This window comes from Phaenicophaeus curvirostris, chromosome 5 (assembly GCF_032191515.1).
Source record: "Phaenicophaeus curvirostris isolate KB17595 chromosome 5, BPBGC_Pcur_1.0, whole genome shotgun sequence".
In the NCBI taxonomy this organism is placed as follows: domain Eukaryota; kingdom Metazoa; phylum Chordata; class Aves; order Cuculiformes; family Cuculidae; genus Phaenicophaeus; species Phaenicophaeus curvirostris.
In genome coordinates this window covers 14,146,869-14,162,366 of record NC_091396.1, presented here as the reverse complement: position 1 = coordinate 14,162,366, position 15,498 = coordinate 14,146,869, and the positions used below count along the sequence as shown (strand labels likewise).

At 39.3% G+C, this 15,498-nt stretch overlaps 1 protein-coding gene across 2 annotated transcripts; it reads left to right on the top strand.

Moving 5' to 3' along the window:
- Window positions 1-2,346: 2,346 nt before the first annotated feature.
- Window positions 2,347-11,680, top strand: CYP2R1 (cytochrome P450 family 2 subfamily R member 1). Of its 2 annotated transcripts, none has more exons than XM_069857653.1 (5): window positions 2,347-2,592; window positions 5,626-5,767; window positions 6,039-6,671; window positions 9,465-9,794; window positions 10,980-11,680. In XM_069857653.1, exons 1-5 carry the CDS (start codon window positions 2,371-2,373, stop codon window positions 11,153-11,155), a joined length of 1,503 nt encoding a protein of 500 aa, XP_069713754.1. In that variant the 5' UTR covers window positions 2,347-2,370; the 3' UTR covers window positions 11,156-11,680. The 2 variants fall into 2 exon arrangements, with proteins under 2 accessions (XP_069713754.1, XP_069713755.1); XM_069857654.1 differs by having other exon boundaries at window positions 2,456-2,592; window positions 5,572-5,767; window positions 10,980-11,679.
- The last annotated feature ends 3,818 nt before the right edge of the window (window positions 11,681-15,498 follow it).

Sequence of the window (15,498 nt, the reverse complement as noted above, 5' to 3'; positions counted from 1 at the left end):
TCCTTGAATCCTGTTCTTTTTACACTTCCTAGGCTCATGCCCTATTCTGCAAGGAACCAGATAGCCCGTTTGAGTCCCCTGAAGCCTTGCAGATGCCTTGCAGCCAGATAACCAGCCAAAAATGTACACTTCATCTCTACCCAGCTTTCCTCCTTGTTCCTCTGTTGTACCCACAGTTCTTACCTCCTCACTGTACTCCCAAAGCAATGGCCCTTGCTGTGTCTGAGTTCACTTATGAGCAATGCCTGGGGCCCTCCTCAGCATTTGTGCCAGGTACTGTCAGGTCAGTGTGGCTACATTGGAAGCAGAATGGCCCATCAGAGAACCGTACTAAGAATTAAGTATTCAATGGCTAGATTATCAAGTATGTAGCATGTTTTAATCAGTCAGGTATGTACCATGTTTTAATCAGTCAGGTTATTAAAAAAGTTCATGAGCATAAGTTAATAGTTTAGATCTTAACAATCTTCTCATATCCTTGATACGAGCCAGCAGTGTGCGCTCACAGCCCAGGAGGCCAACCGTATCCTGGGCTGCACCAAAAGAAGCGTGGCCAGCAGGTCAAAGGAGGTGATCCTGCCCCTCTATTCCTCTCTTGTTAGACTTCATTTCGAGTATTGTGTCCAGTTCTGGAATCTCCAACAGAAGAAAGATATGGAGCTGTTGGAACGGGTCCAAAGCAGGGCTACAAAGATGATCAGATGGCTGGAACACCTCCCATATGAGGATAGGCTGGGAAAGTTGGGGTTGCTCAGCCTGGAGAAGGCTCTGAGCAGACCTTATAGCAGCCTTCCAGTACCTGACGGGGCTACAAAAAAGCTGGGGAGGGACTGTTTACAAAGGTTTGTAGTGATAGGATGAGGGGCAATGGGTATAAATTGCAGAGGGGCAGATGCAGACTAGACATAAGGGGGAATTTCTTCACAATGAGGGTGCTGAGACACTGGAACAGGTTGCCCAGGGAAGTTGTGGCTGCCCCATCCCTGGAGGTGTTCAAGGCCAGGTTGGATGGTGCCTTGGGCAGCCTGGTCTAGTGGGTGGTGTCCCTGCCCATGGCAGGGGAGTTCAATCTTTAAGGTCCTTTCCAACCCAGACTATTCTATGATTCTATGAATCTCTGTAGAGATATTCAGTTAAGCTGAAAAAAACCCAAAATCTCAAGTTGGAAAAACAGAGCTTAAGAAATTTTAACAGGGCAGGAATGCTTCTAAGCTTTCTTAGCTCCGCAATAAATTCTCTTGGTCTCTTCAGCTACTCAAGCCCTCTTTCCTGATGTATCATCCAGTTAAGTAACAATAGCCCTTATGAGTTACGTAAGTGATTTCATTGCTGCTTGGTCACATGGATTAGGGACTTTTCCTTCTGTGCTCAGCTGAGCGCCGGGTGCCAGGCCCTTTCTCAGAGCCTGGGGCAGCAACCCTGGATGAGGCTGTGCAGTACTGGGAATTGCAGGCATGGACAGGGCGAAGCCACCTGCCCAGCCATGAGCAGAAATCCATCAGACATGCAGATGTTGTGGTCGGAAGGGGCAGACAGAGAATCACTGCAGGATTAATTGTATCGACCCCCTTCAGACCTGAACAGGCTCTGGGAAAGACCTCTCAAAACTCCGGATTTTTGTTTCCACAGGGATGTAACAACCAGCAGGTGGTTGCTTCTTACTTTTCTCCGTTGTCACGCTCAACACACGAAGGTGTGTTCAAGCATGCAGTCAGCGGCAATTTTCCACATGCATGAAGGCATTTCCAAGCACCCAGCAGGGCTTTTTCAGCCTATCACAAACCTGCAGTGAGCGACTTTCCCTTTTAAAACGGGGAGAAAGCTGGAGAGGGACTATTCGCAAAGGCTTGTGGTGACAGGACAAGGGGGGACGGCTATAAACTGGAGAGGGGCAGATTTAGATTAGACATTAGGAAGAATTTCTTCACCATGAGACTGGTGGGACACTGGAACAGGTTACCAAGGGAGGTTGTGGCTGCCCCATCCTTGGAGGTTTTTTAGGTCAGGTTGGATGGGGCCGCGGGCAGCCTGACCTAGTGGGACGCCCCAGCCCATGGCAGGGGCTTGGAACTAGATGATCTTTGAGGTCCCTTCCAACCCTAACTATTCTATGATTAAACGAATAAAAAAAAAATAAAAAACAAAACAAAACAAAACAAAAACCAACAGCCCCCGTCGGGAGCGAGCCCCGTTTTCCACTCTAAGCACTCCCCACCGCCCTGTCCGAGCAGGGCAGAACGACCGCCCCTCACGCTGCACCCGCCCCTCCCGCCCCTCCTTTCCCGCCCCTTCCCGCCCCTCCCGCCCCGCGTGGCGCGCGGGGGCGGCGCTGCCCCCGCCCAGCGCCGGAGGAAGCGGCGGCGCGCGGCCATGTGGCGGGCGGCCCCGGCGGGGAGCGGCGCCTGCCTCCTCGTCCTCCCCCTCCTCTTCCTCGTCCTGCTGGCGCTGGTGGTGCGGCAGCTGCTGAAGCAGCGGCGGCCGCCCGGCTTCCCGCCCGGCCCCGCGGGGCTGCCCCTCGTCGGCAACATCCACGCGCTGGGCGCGGAGCAGCCGCACGTCTACATGCGGCGGCAGAGCCAGATCCACGGGCAGGTACCGCGGGGGCAGTGGCCGGGGCGCGGGGCAGCCCTGCGGAGGAGGAGGAGGAGGAGGGGAGGCTCCCGGCTCTCCCGAGCCCCAGCTCCCTCTGACGCGAGAAGTAGTTACTGGGACAAAAAGTAGAGTGTTTTGGCTGGTGAAGGGACTGGAGAACAAGTCTTAACAAGGAGCGGCTGAGAGAGCTGGGGTTGTTTAGCCTAGAGAAGAGGAGGCTGAGGGGAGACCTCATTGCTCTCTACAACTACGTGAAAGGAGGAGGTGGAGAGGAGGAGCTGGGCTCTTCTCCCAAGTGACAGGGGACAGGACAAGGGGCACTGGCCTCAAGCTGTGCCAGGGGATGTTCAGGCTGGACATCAGAAAAAAAATTCTCACAGAAAGGGTCATTGGGCACTGGCAGAGGCTGCCCAGGGAGGTGGTTGAGTCACCATCCCTGGAGGTGTTTTTAAAAGACAGGTGGATAAGGTGCTCAGGGACATGGTTTAGTGTTTGATAGGAATGGTTGGACTCGATGACTCTGTGGGTCTTTTCCAACCTAGTGATTCTGTGATTCAGTTTCATCCAAGTAATTGTGTTCTTCTAAAGTTAGCCGGTGTCCCCCTGACAGCATGTTTTCTTTCAAGCAGTGGTTTTTTTTTCCAGACACTGTTCATTGTTTGGAGATGACAGTGCTTTGTGTGAAGCACAATCTGCGCTGAACAGACGTCTCTTCTGTAATCATCTCTGATTGCAGCCTTTCCCCATCTCAAAGAAAAGGTCTGGCAGAGAGGTGGAGCAAGCTCCGAATTGGCAAGTTTGGACTGTTGCAAAGTTTCATAATAACATTAAAATTAGACCTTGGAAAGTAATAGAATCTGCATAAGATTTCTGGGAAAATTTACGCATATGCCTGTAAGTGGGAAATACATGCTGTGACCAGCATTTGTCTCCTGGCACACGATTGATGGAGATCACTCCTGCGTGTTGCCCAGGCCTGATAAAGGGGGCTTGCTTTCTAAAACTCCAAAGCAAGTCGTAGAGAGTTTTATTTGCCAGCATTTTCAGTATCACCTGTGGAGGGAGAGATGAGCCGTCTGCATGCCTGGCTTTTACACACACACACACAAGCAACAAATAACAGTTTGTCTAGAAAGGTCCTTCAAACTGCTGGAAATGTTTAAATATAACACCCCTAGAAAGCAAATAAAACTGTTGCTAGAAAAGGCTTTGTCCAGATCGTCTCTGAAAAGCTACAGCAGAAACAGAAGAGTCGTAGTCTTGTCATGAATGAGAAGCAAAGCAAAATGCACAAATTAAAAGCACGCTAAATGGCAGAAACAAAAGTATAGAATTATCTTTTTTTTTTTTTCAATTAGTTTGGCCATAGAAAGTAGTCAGTGTGATTCAAGCAAAACAGTAGGACAAATAGAATGGAAATAGGAAGGAAAATGTGTCATAAAATCAACTAAACTTTCTACTTGCCTGGAACACTATGTAGTTCTAGTCACCTGCTGTCAGAAAAGATCCTGCGGAGGTTCAGGGAAGTAGAAGGCGGCAGATCAGGATTTGGGGGGCTCTGGAAAAATCCAGTGAAAGGAAATGGTTTTTAAAATTTTGTATGACATAGGAAGAAAGATAATAAGCTATGTTCAAGTATACAAAACTCACAAGTAGTTTGCAGAAACCTATCAGGAGTTTTTTCTTGTCACATAAGTGAAGAGCCATTATAACCGTGAAGATACAAAGTAGTCATAGAATCACAGAATCTAGGTTGGAAAAGACCCTTAAGATCATCCAGTCCAACTGTTAACTTGACCCTATCAAGTTCGCCGCTAAACCATGTCCCTAAGCACCACATCTACAGGACATTTAAATGCCCCCAGGGATGGTGACACTTCCCTGGGCAGCCTGTTTCAATGATTAACCACGCTTTGGGTGACAAGGTAGCTTTTTACAGAATGCATAATAGGTTAACATTATTTCATATTGTGGAGGTCAACAGCTCAGTGATGAAGGAAAAACTACAGATTTGAACAGGTTAAAATGCAAATTTATAGTGGTAAAGAAAGTATGCAAAGGGATATAGGATTTCAACCTTTAATTTAGCCTCAGTTTTAATTTTTAAAACTTAGGCTTTGTTATCCTGTACACGTCCTTCTGCAGGATGTATTGCATCTTTCTCAAAGCATCTAGTGCTGATCCCTTTTGGAAACAGGAGATAGGCCTAGCAGGGCGATGCTATCATTTTTTGGCCACCATCGTGGGGTCTCACTTCTGTCATCTTCAGGAGCCTGTGGAAAGTAAGCTGGTGTCAAGTTTCAGAGACAAAAAGGGCTGGGGGCAGCTTGGTTGTTTTCACAACTGACAGCACATCTACGTCTGCCATTACAAAACGATATGTTAAAAGTCTTTGTGATAGGAACCTGTAGCTTCAGGCATAGTGCCTAAACCAAATTAAGCTATGGGAATTTACCATTACTGAGGCAGCGAGAAGGAGCAGATAGGGTAGTAAAGCTTTCCTCCCTCCTGTGGGAACAGTCTTGGCAAATTAGGAAAGAAGGCGATACACGTACTTTAGATATAAGGTATATAAGATTTAGAAGTAATAATACCTAGTTATATACTTATAAGTAGATGTTAGTATAAGCATATGTGTAAGTATTTATATCTACTAATGTTAAGGGATAGTGCATTTTTTCTGTAAAATATGCATTGTGGTACCAAATTCACATTTTTTTAATGACTGTATGAAAGCATCCCCAGGCCTTGCTTTGGAGAGCAGGTCACTTTAGGTGCACAGTAAAGCACCAAATGCAGTATGGGCTATTTTAGTCTATCTTTTTGACAGAGTAAATTAGTTCACAACAGACACCACTGTGTAATGCCACCTGTATGTTGCCTGTATGCCCTTCTGAAGTTTATTGAAGTCTGTATTTTGCATTGATGTTTAGTGCTGTTTCACTTTTTCATAAATTGTTCTCATTATTTGTTCTTAAGGTTTGGTTGTAATAGTATTTTACAATTTTGATTTTTCTTCACCTCCCCTCAAAGATCTTCAGTCTCGATCTTGGAGGCATCTCTGCTATTGTACTGAATGGCTATGATGCAATAAAAGAATGCCTTGTTCATCAAAGTGAAATTTTTGCTGATAGACCATCTCTTCCCTTGTTTAAGAAGCTGACAAACATGGGAGGTAAGTGCTGATGTCTTTTACAGAAAAATGTCATTTCTGTCCAGTAGAGGTGTTTGTGATCACATGAAATGTTTGCTTTAGCCATTTTCCCTACTTCTTCATCTCCTTTTATAAAATACTTGATGCTTCTTTAAAAACCTTGGACTACGTTCCGTAGCAAGATGTGTGTAATTTTTTTGTCTCATTTTTTTTGTCTTGTTAAATAATTTTATTATCTTATGGGGGAAATATAAAACGTGGCATAAAATACTGTGTCAAAATATTTTTTCAGGCTTACTGAACAGTAAATATGGCAGAGGATGGACAGAACATCGCAAATTAGCTGTAAATACCTTTCGAATTTTTGGATATGGTCAAAGGTCCTTTGAACACAAAATTTCAGAAGAATCTATGTTTTTTCTTGATGCCATTGATACATACAAAGGCAGACCATTTGATCTTAAGCACTTGATAACAAATGCTGTTTCAAACATTACTAATTTGATTATTTTTGGAGAACGTTTTACATATGAAGATACTGAATTTCAGCACATGATTGAGATTTTTAGTGAAAACATTGAATTAGCTGCTAGTGCTTCTGTATTTTTATATAATGCTTTTCCTTGGATTGGTATTTTGCCATTTGGGAAACACCAGCAACTGTTTAAAAATGCAGCTGAAGTCTATGACTTTCTTCATGAGCTTATTGAACGTGTCTCTGAAAACAGGAAGCCTCAGTCACCTCGACATTTTGTAGATGCATATTTAGATGAGATGGATTGCAATAAAAATGATCCGGAATCTACATATTCACGAGAAAACTTAATTTTCTCTGTTGGAGAACTCATCATAGCTGGGACAGAAACCACAACAAATGTTTTAAGATGGGCAGTGTTATTTATGGCTCTTTATCCAAACATTCAAGGTAAGAATTTTTGACATTTTGACAAACTGATGCACTTCCCTATTGCCAATTTAAAATGCTTTTTCAAAGTAGTGTAGTGATCCATAGTCGTAATCGAGAAGGAAGGTTTGTAATACAGTGTTCTTTTATATCATTTACTAAATATGCTACAGACAGATGTGAAGAGCTTATTTTATATGCGGAGGAAGAGGATATCAAATTCAAGTATGATTATAGCATTGTAGCATATTATTTTGTGAATACATCTTAATGAAGCTTTAAGATTTTAATAAAATATTTCTAATGTATTAATGATGCATAATATTGGTTGGCAGATGTGATAATCTATGTAGTTCAGTAATAAATACAATTAAATATTAAATTAATACACTAAATTAAAAATGTAAGAACATCAACAGAAATGTAAATCAGGTTGTGTTTAAAAGTTTACATACAATTTCTTCTTTTCCTTAGGTGCCTCAATTCACTTGTGTTATAGACATGCATATTTATACTTTTGGAAGAACAAAAATAGCACTTAAAAATAAAAAGATGTATTACAGTCATTCTGAAGTAAGACAGCAATAGGCAATTAAATGTCAGCCCAGACATTTTTGTAGAAGTTTGCATTTCAGAAGTGAACAGCCGTGTTTCTTGTTTCACTGCCTCCACTTAGGGTTTGCTATCAAAACCTTAGCAATGCTTGGTTCAACTAGAGACCTTCAGTATTTGGAGAAGGAGCAACCTAGTAGATAATTGGAAAGTTGCTGCTGATGCTTTAACTAAAGAATATTGCTCTAACATCGATTTTATCATCATTTCAGAACGGGGTTAGCAAAACTACCTGTAGCTATAAGGGTCTTTAGATCTGAAATTCTGTGTAAGGAGCTGATATCTTTATGCATGAAAACATTATATTTTCTTCTTATGGTAGTAGTTGCGTGACTCTATACCTTCTGTTTTATTCAGCTAGAATAAATTTTAATTTAAATTGTGTAGACAAAAAGCAATTATTATTTTAAAATTAGCAAGCCATAAATGTGTTTAAGGTAAATACAGCTTTACTTGAAAAAATTAAAATATGATGATGATGATGTCTGTCAAGACCTGACATGCTATAAACAGTGAAAATCATCCAGATTAAATGGAGAAGTTGATGCTAAAGCTCTTTTATTGCTGCTGTTATCATTATTTTAAGTCTCATATTCCATGACCTGGTTAAAATATCCATCTAAGGAAGCAAAACCAAAGTTCACTCAGATATCTCCTGAGAGCTGTTACCTGTTGTATATTTTCTTATTTTCATTTACACAACTGTTTTAGTTAGTTGATTAATCAATTTAACATGAGGAAACTGATTAAAGATTAAAAAATAAGATAAGTTTCTTGTAGGCTAGGATTAAAAGTAAGACCTAACAGAATTTGAGTTGTTAATTTTAAAAGCTTTGAGGGACATACTTAAGAGAAGTATGCAGCTTATCTCATTAAGTGCATCTAATATATTTTTTTTGTGGAAGTCTAGAACTGACATTGCTATTTTTAACCAGTCAGTACATTTCAGATGATTTTAAAAAAAATGGGTTTAAAAATAATAAAAAAAATTGCTTTTGTGCTTCTGAGTTTCACTGATTGATCTGTATGCTTTACACAGTATAATAAGAAACTCTACCAAAAATGAAAAACAATAAAGTGAAAAAAATAGAATCCAATATTATAGGTACATATCTTTTAGGATGCATATATACATTGTCCATATTTTAGTTAAAAATAATAGTAAGTGCCACAATTAGTCAATATGATATATTTATGCTTTACATTATATAAAAAGCACAAATTAAAAAGGTCCACTTAAGTCAGAGTTTCTGTCCTGGCTCACAAACAATATTCATATATCTTAAAACAAGAGCATCCTTATTCCTTCTCTGTTAAGATCTGACCGAGACACTGTTTTTCCACAAAGATCAAGAAAATATTCTAAATTTGTCTCTCCTGTGCATTGGCGGTTTTGTAGAGATCCACTCACGTAAAATGATCTTATCTCAGATCTTGCAAGATGATTTGGATTCAAAATCAGTTCATCTGGATAAAAAAAGCTTGGTGATTCTGGATTTTTTTGTGCCATTGCCCAGATTTTCATTATTGGTTCTACGTGAATGGCATTACTTTGTTTTAAGGAGGAGCTGTTTGGCAGTTTCGACAAGAAAGTGTATCAGGAAAAAGAAGAGGCAGTTTAAATTCCTTTGAAGTAATTTCAGTAACTTGTGAACTTAATTTTAAAAACAGCTTTAAAAAACAGTGATGGAACTTGTTCCTTTTCAGTTAAATTCAGACTCCTATCCCTATTAACTCTTGCTGTGCTGTATGAATTGTTTTCAGTTTAAGGGTGAATGATTTTATACTGTGACAATTGTAAAGAATCAGAGCAGAATTAGGCAACAGAAAGTTCAAGTGGCTAATTTCACTATTGCCTGTGTTCACTCAAGTATTTAGTGTCCTTTATCTCTGCAGTCTTTTACTTGTTTCTTTAGTTTTGAAGAGCTCCAGAAATAAAAATATACACAAGCAAAGAAAATTATGTTAAAACATTATTTTACTGAGAATAATTACTTTCAAAATGAAATTTACTGGTATATGTGCTGCTAATAATTCCTACTAGCAGGATAAGGAATATAGAGTCTAGATTTATAAGCTACTGTATTTATATAAGATACTTCATGTTTCATTATCCTTTTAAAAGTATGTATTTCATAGCTTAAATTAAAAACCAAAGGATATTGCACAATACACAACAACTTTTATTCCTGTTCCTAACAGGGCAAGTTCAAAAAGAAATCGATTTAGTCATCGGCCCAAACAAAATGCCTACGTTAGAAGAGAAGTGCAAAATGCCATACACTGAGGCTGTCCTACATGAAGTCCTAAGATTCTGTAATATAGTTCCACTTGGTATTTTTCACGCAACTTCCAAAGAGACTGTTGTCCGTGGTTACTCCATTCCTGCAGGCACTACAGTCATTACAAACCTCTACTCTGTTCATTTTGATGAAAAATACTGGAGCAATCCAGAAGTGTTTTTTCCTGAGAGATTTTTGGACAGCAGCGGGCAGTTTGTCAAGAAGGATGCATTTATTCCTTTTTCACTAGGTAAAAATGATTCCTTCCACTGTTCCTTTTTATAAATCTAGAGATGTATAACATAAAAATGATGGCAGTAAATCAGGAATGATATAAAATATCCATTGCTCTGATGAAACAGCTATTTTAAAAATATTCAGTGTAAGGAGTATGTACGTTTTATATCTTTGCATTACGTAAGTGCTGTTCATTTCACAAATAGTTGTTTGCTGGTAAACTCATCACATATAGGTGATTTACACAACCAGTTTTCAAATTTCAGCACTGAGATAAGCGCAAGAAGCTGCAGATTTTACCCAGATCTAGCTTGGAGTTCAGCATGTAGCACTGCATTTTGTCCTGAGGAAGTATTCTGGCAGTCCTAAATCATTATGCATTTTTCTTTTGATGCTTATATGGGTGGATAATTTACCTTTCATATGATTATCAACCTAATTATTGGGTGTTCTGTATAAGGTAACTGCCAGGGCTACCTTTGCAGTCTGTAGAAAAACACGGCCTTGTGTAGAGGGTGACTTCGTTCACTTATCGGGGATACTCCTCCAAAAAGTAGGAGACAAGACAACACAATTATCTTGGAATAGATGCACAACATCTAAATGGCCAAAGTTAGATTTGACAACGTCCATCTTTATTGTGTCTTCTTTTACATTCCTTTTTGCCTGCTTGACCTTACCAGTTCCAGATATTGTTATCCATTCATCTGTGTCATCCACATCCACGTTTACTTCCTGGAACTAGTTGTACATGGAGTGGGAAATAATATTGCAAGTCATTATCCAAACCTATTTTGTATCTTTCTACTTGCCAAGTTATAATGATTGCCAGGTAATAATGACTGACAGTAGATGTAATTAAGAAAATAGTATGGGACAAAGGCCGAAATTCACACTGTCATTTTTTTAGAACATCTTCTGTCTAGATTAGTACTTCAAGACAAGATGAAGTAGCTAATAGATTATCTAAAAAAATGTGATGGTATTAGTTACAGTGGCACTTGTGTAGTGAGAAGAACAGATTCTCTAAAATCTGTTTATTGCTGTAAATTATTGCTTATCTTCTCTTACAGAATACTGCCACCAAGTTCATACAAGTTCCTCTTAGAACTCAGAAATGGCCATTTGTATTCATAAGAAGAGTGAAGGTTTAATTAAAAACATTTTAAGTCTTCTCAAAACCTTCTTTTCAATACAGGAAGAAGACACTGTCTTGGAGAACAACTAGCACGAATGGAAATGTTTTTGTTTTTCACTTCATTACTGCAACGATTTCACCTGCGTTTTCCTCATGGTGTGATTCCAGATCTCAAACCAAGATTAGGCATGACATTACAACCACAGCCATACCTCATCTGTGCGGAAAGACGGTGAAGAAAAGGGTCTAGATTGTCAAGTGGAGCACAATACTCCAAGATGCAGCTGAGGATCCACTTTGCCTTCTATTTCTAAATGTGTTCATGTCAGAAGAACTAAAAATTTAAAGGACTTGCAGACAAATTCTGATTATTTGTGCACAAGTTAATAGTTTATTTTTACTTTGTTTTCACAAAAAAACTCAACGAAACATGTGAAACTTACCCTGTGTTTAAAGTTGATGTTTTCACTCCAGAAGTCTGTTTTGAATCTAACTTCTGATTCAGCTTTTAAATATTTAATTACTTAGCAAGCCTTTTTACTTTGGGAGGTTATTTTTATAAGCATGGAGACCATGACTGAAAATTTTTATACTCTGATTCATCCATGGAAAACTCATTTACATTATTCCAGCTAAGCTGTTCTTTATAATTCTCCATTAAATTTACATAGCTAAAAAGGTTTTAAAGGTATCCATTTAAATTTCTGTAACTCAGAATAAACTATTTTTCCAGCCTTGACAAACAAGTCTATTAAAGCATTTTAATCCTTCCTTTTTCTTGCCCTATCTGCCCTGTTGGTCGCAATTTTCTAGTGAATCAGATAACTGTGTGAATTCACTTTTATGAATTAACATCTTTTGTGGCTTTTCATTTAGTACAAACTGTTCAGTTATTTCAGTATTCCTTACAATTACAGGAATCTTTTTTTTTGCTAGTTTATGGGATTTCCAGACGTAGGTTCTCCATTGCCTTCAAGCACTATTTAATGATTAATCTCTGCTTACGTAGCCTGGAAAAAAGTAGCGTTTGTGCTACCAGAGTCACATGCAGCTACATTACAAGTCAAGAATTTAAGTTGCTTATGAATCTTACTAGAGGTAAGACCTGTTTGGGAAGGGGAATGGAATAGGGTGGAAAGAAACAGATTTTGAATGGATTTTAAGTACAAGTTCTAGGTGGAACAGCTGCTCTTGACTTCTGCTAGCATCATGGTTTTTTATTCTTGACCTTCCTTAAGGAGAACCTAACACTCTATATGGTGTGTTCAGTCCCCAGCATGTCAGGAGAAGTGGGGCCTCGGACTAGGGTTCAGAACAAAACATACACTGAGCCAAGCGGCTATTTAAGGACAGGGCTGAATGTTAGACCTTGTTCTTTATACAGCTTATTCTTCAACTTGGAGCTGCAGGAAAGTTCAAAGGTGGGGAGTGGTGTTTTTCTGCTGATCTGATGTTTTCAGGTTTTACTGAGCAGAAGTACTTCCTTTCTTCTGAAGTAGTGAAAGAAGGATCAGACAGAGCTGATGTTTGTCCACTTACATAATAGCCTATTGACAGAAGATGCAGCAGGGCCAGATTAAATTACTTTCTCTGTCTGAAGATAGTCGGACCCACGTGTCCCACGGACAGCATCTCAAACATGTTTCTGGTGCTCTGAAGAGGGTGGGCAGGCTACTCCTCTTGCTGACTAACTTTTTCTGTAGAGAAGATTTAAGATTCAAAAAGAGAAAGGAGGTAGGCCCGTTTGCTGTGCATTGGGCACACCATGAAAGCAGCAAATAAGCTACTTGAAAGATACTGGCACAGTGGGGTTTAGGAGTCAAAATTGAGGCTTTTCTGGACACCTGCATAAGTACGTGTTGGGTGCTTGTGAAATGCTGTAGTAAAAATCGTGGAATATACTGAATTTAGGTGCCTTCAGTATGAAGCAATACTGAACAGAATAGTTCACTGCTACAGTTCTGGACTCATGGTAATTCTTCCTATATCCCACCCTGTGCTCTTAGGTCAGACAGCCAGAGGTTTTTTTGAATCTAGGCTTGCCTTATGGGTTGCAAGAACTCTAGGATATCCTTTGGTTAAAACATGATTCAAATAATCCTAATTGAAGTGAGGGGACGATTAAAATAATCAAGAACCAGATCTTGTGGGGGCTACACTTAAAATGCAGCTGTCCAGTGATGATTCCCTTTTGCTGAGGTATTTTGAGTTCTAACTCCTGGCTAGCCTTTAATCTGTTTAATGAGAACCATATTGATTATATGTCATTCTGGTTCCTAAATCAAAGCACCTTATAAAAACCTCAGAATTTTAATCCAGACTTTTACCATTATCTGCCAACTTATGGTCTCATTTAAGCAATCAAATACATTTGACGAACTGTCTTTTGTATAAATCTGTATTAGTATTGGTTATATTTACATGTTTCGTTCTGTATCAACTTTTTCATTATTTTCCTTCTGACTTCTTGGATCCAGATCTTAATGATACAATTTCAAACTTTGAAATAATAATAATAGGATTTTCCAGTCCTCTGAAATTTCTGCATTATATCAAGATTGATTAGTAAGTAGTAGATGATCAGTATCTGGCCAGATGTTCAGAATTTCCTGGTGAGCGTTTTGTACAGCTGAAATATTTAGCATAGCTGGCTGCTGTTTAACATTGCTTTGGGATTAAAGGTTGACATATTAACCGGTGTATCTTTTCCTGATTGTAGGATTTAAGGATGGAAGAAAAGACATTAACTAATGTGGCGAGGTAAGATTTTTCCCATTTGCAGAAGTTTTTGCTCTCTGGCTTTAAATTATCCTAATGTTTTGGATTAAAACAATGTGCCCACATACTGATGGAAAGATTTCTTGACATTTAAGTTGTAACTTCTCCATTTCTGACTAATGTGCTCTTGGTTTGACTATTTCCCTAAGTTTTATTCCCTGCAGTATTTATAGTCTTCTCATTTTTGTCTTTTGCAGAGTTAGGTCTTTGAATTCACGATGATAGTTTAGAACTGGAAGCACTGTTTCCATGCACAGCTGTATCACAACCGCAAGAAGAAATTTTCATGTACGTTCTCTGTAACTCCACTGTCATTCCCAAAGACAGTGAAGGGCTTTTCGCTGTAGATGTAACTAAAACCGCATATTCAGCTTGCCTTTGCTGCTCTCACTCCCTGTACAGTTCTGACTCATTATTTTATTTAGTTTGTCCAGGAAAAAATTCACTTTGGCTTTTTTCCCTTCCTGTGAGATTATTGCAGTGATCTTTGGGCTGTTTTTCAGTCTTGCTCAGTATTTGTAAGTGCAGACTAGGCTCAGCAGCCTCTCCTAAGGAACAGGAATTTTAGGATTAAAACTTGATTTTGTACTTATATTAATTATTTTAATTTTTTCTTAAGCAATAACTAGTTGTCTTTTCTGCATATAATCACGGAAATTCTGCTAATTGGAGAAGAATGTAGTCAACTCACCATTGTATTAGTTTCCTGTATCCCATGCAAAGATCTCCATAGCCAACTGCAATATAGTAACAGTAGGGGATTTATCAGCTGCTGTGTGTTTCACCTACATCTCTTTACTCTGTGTTGGCTCTAGTTCTGTATACTTGCCTTAAACCAGAAACTCTAAAAGTGGTTCTGTGCCATTTTTGTACCATGAGAATGGATGCTTTCTGCCCTATTTCTCAGACACAGTCTATTCCTTTATCTACCAGACTCAGGTTCAGACCCAGGGTAATGCATTTTGCTGTGTACCAGGAGATCCCCTTCTTAACACTGATGCAAGAGCTGCAGTCTACCATCAAAGTATTTTAAATCCTCCTTTCTAAAATTCTGTCCTTAAGATCAAGTTTTGGGGGGTTTGGCCATGCCAGCATCCCCAGAAACTGAAAAGGGAACCCTACAACCATGTCATATATGACACTGAAGGAATGCCTAAGAAAATCTTACTCTAAAGGACTTAATTTCCTAAATTTCAATGAGTTTCTGTGATACTGGTGAACATAAGCCTAGTGCAAACCTAATAAGTGCAAGGAAGTTCATTAATTTATGCTTTCAGAAATTAACTGTACAGAGAGTTTATAAAAGTTCAAGAAACATTACTGCTTCTCTGAAAGTAAATAGAACTTATTGTGCTATATTCTTTATACGTATCCAGAATGTGTTGTGAAAGACCCAGAGAATCATCATCATGCTTTTTTTTGTTATCACCAGTACATACTAGAAATAGTTCAGCTAACTGAGACTGTATGCCAGCTACATCTATGTTCAGTCAACAGTCATGTCTTTGATCTAAATTTCTCTTAATAAGGGAATGATAAAATAGAAATGGGAAAAGGAGAATGTTACAGCTGTCATGCTTTAACTGGGAACTAAGAGCTGTTCAGAGAACTGGCCATATCATGTGGAAAATAAGAGAAAGTTGGATAAATGGAAAAATTACAAATAGGGAAGAAAAGAGTAGACTAAAAGCAAAAAGATAATCTGTCCCAATTTGTGCAATTACTTAAAACCATTTTGAAGCATGAGTGGTTTATCTGGAAAAATAATTAGAGTTCTTTTGATGACGTTTCTGGGTTGAAT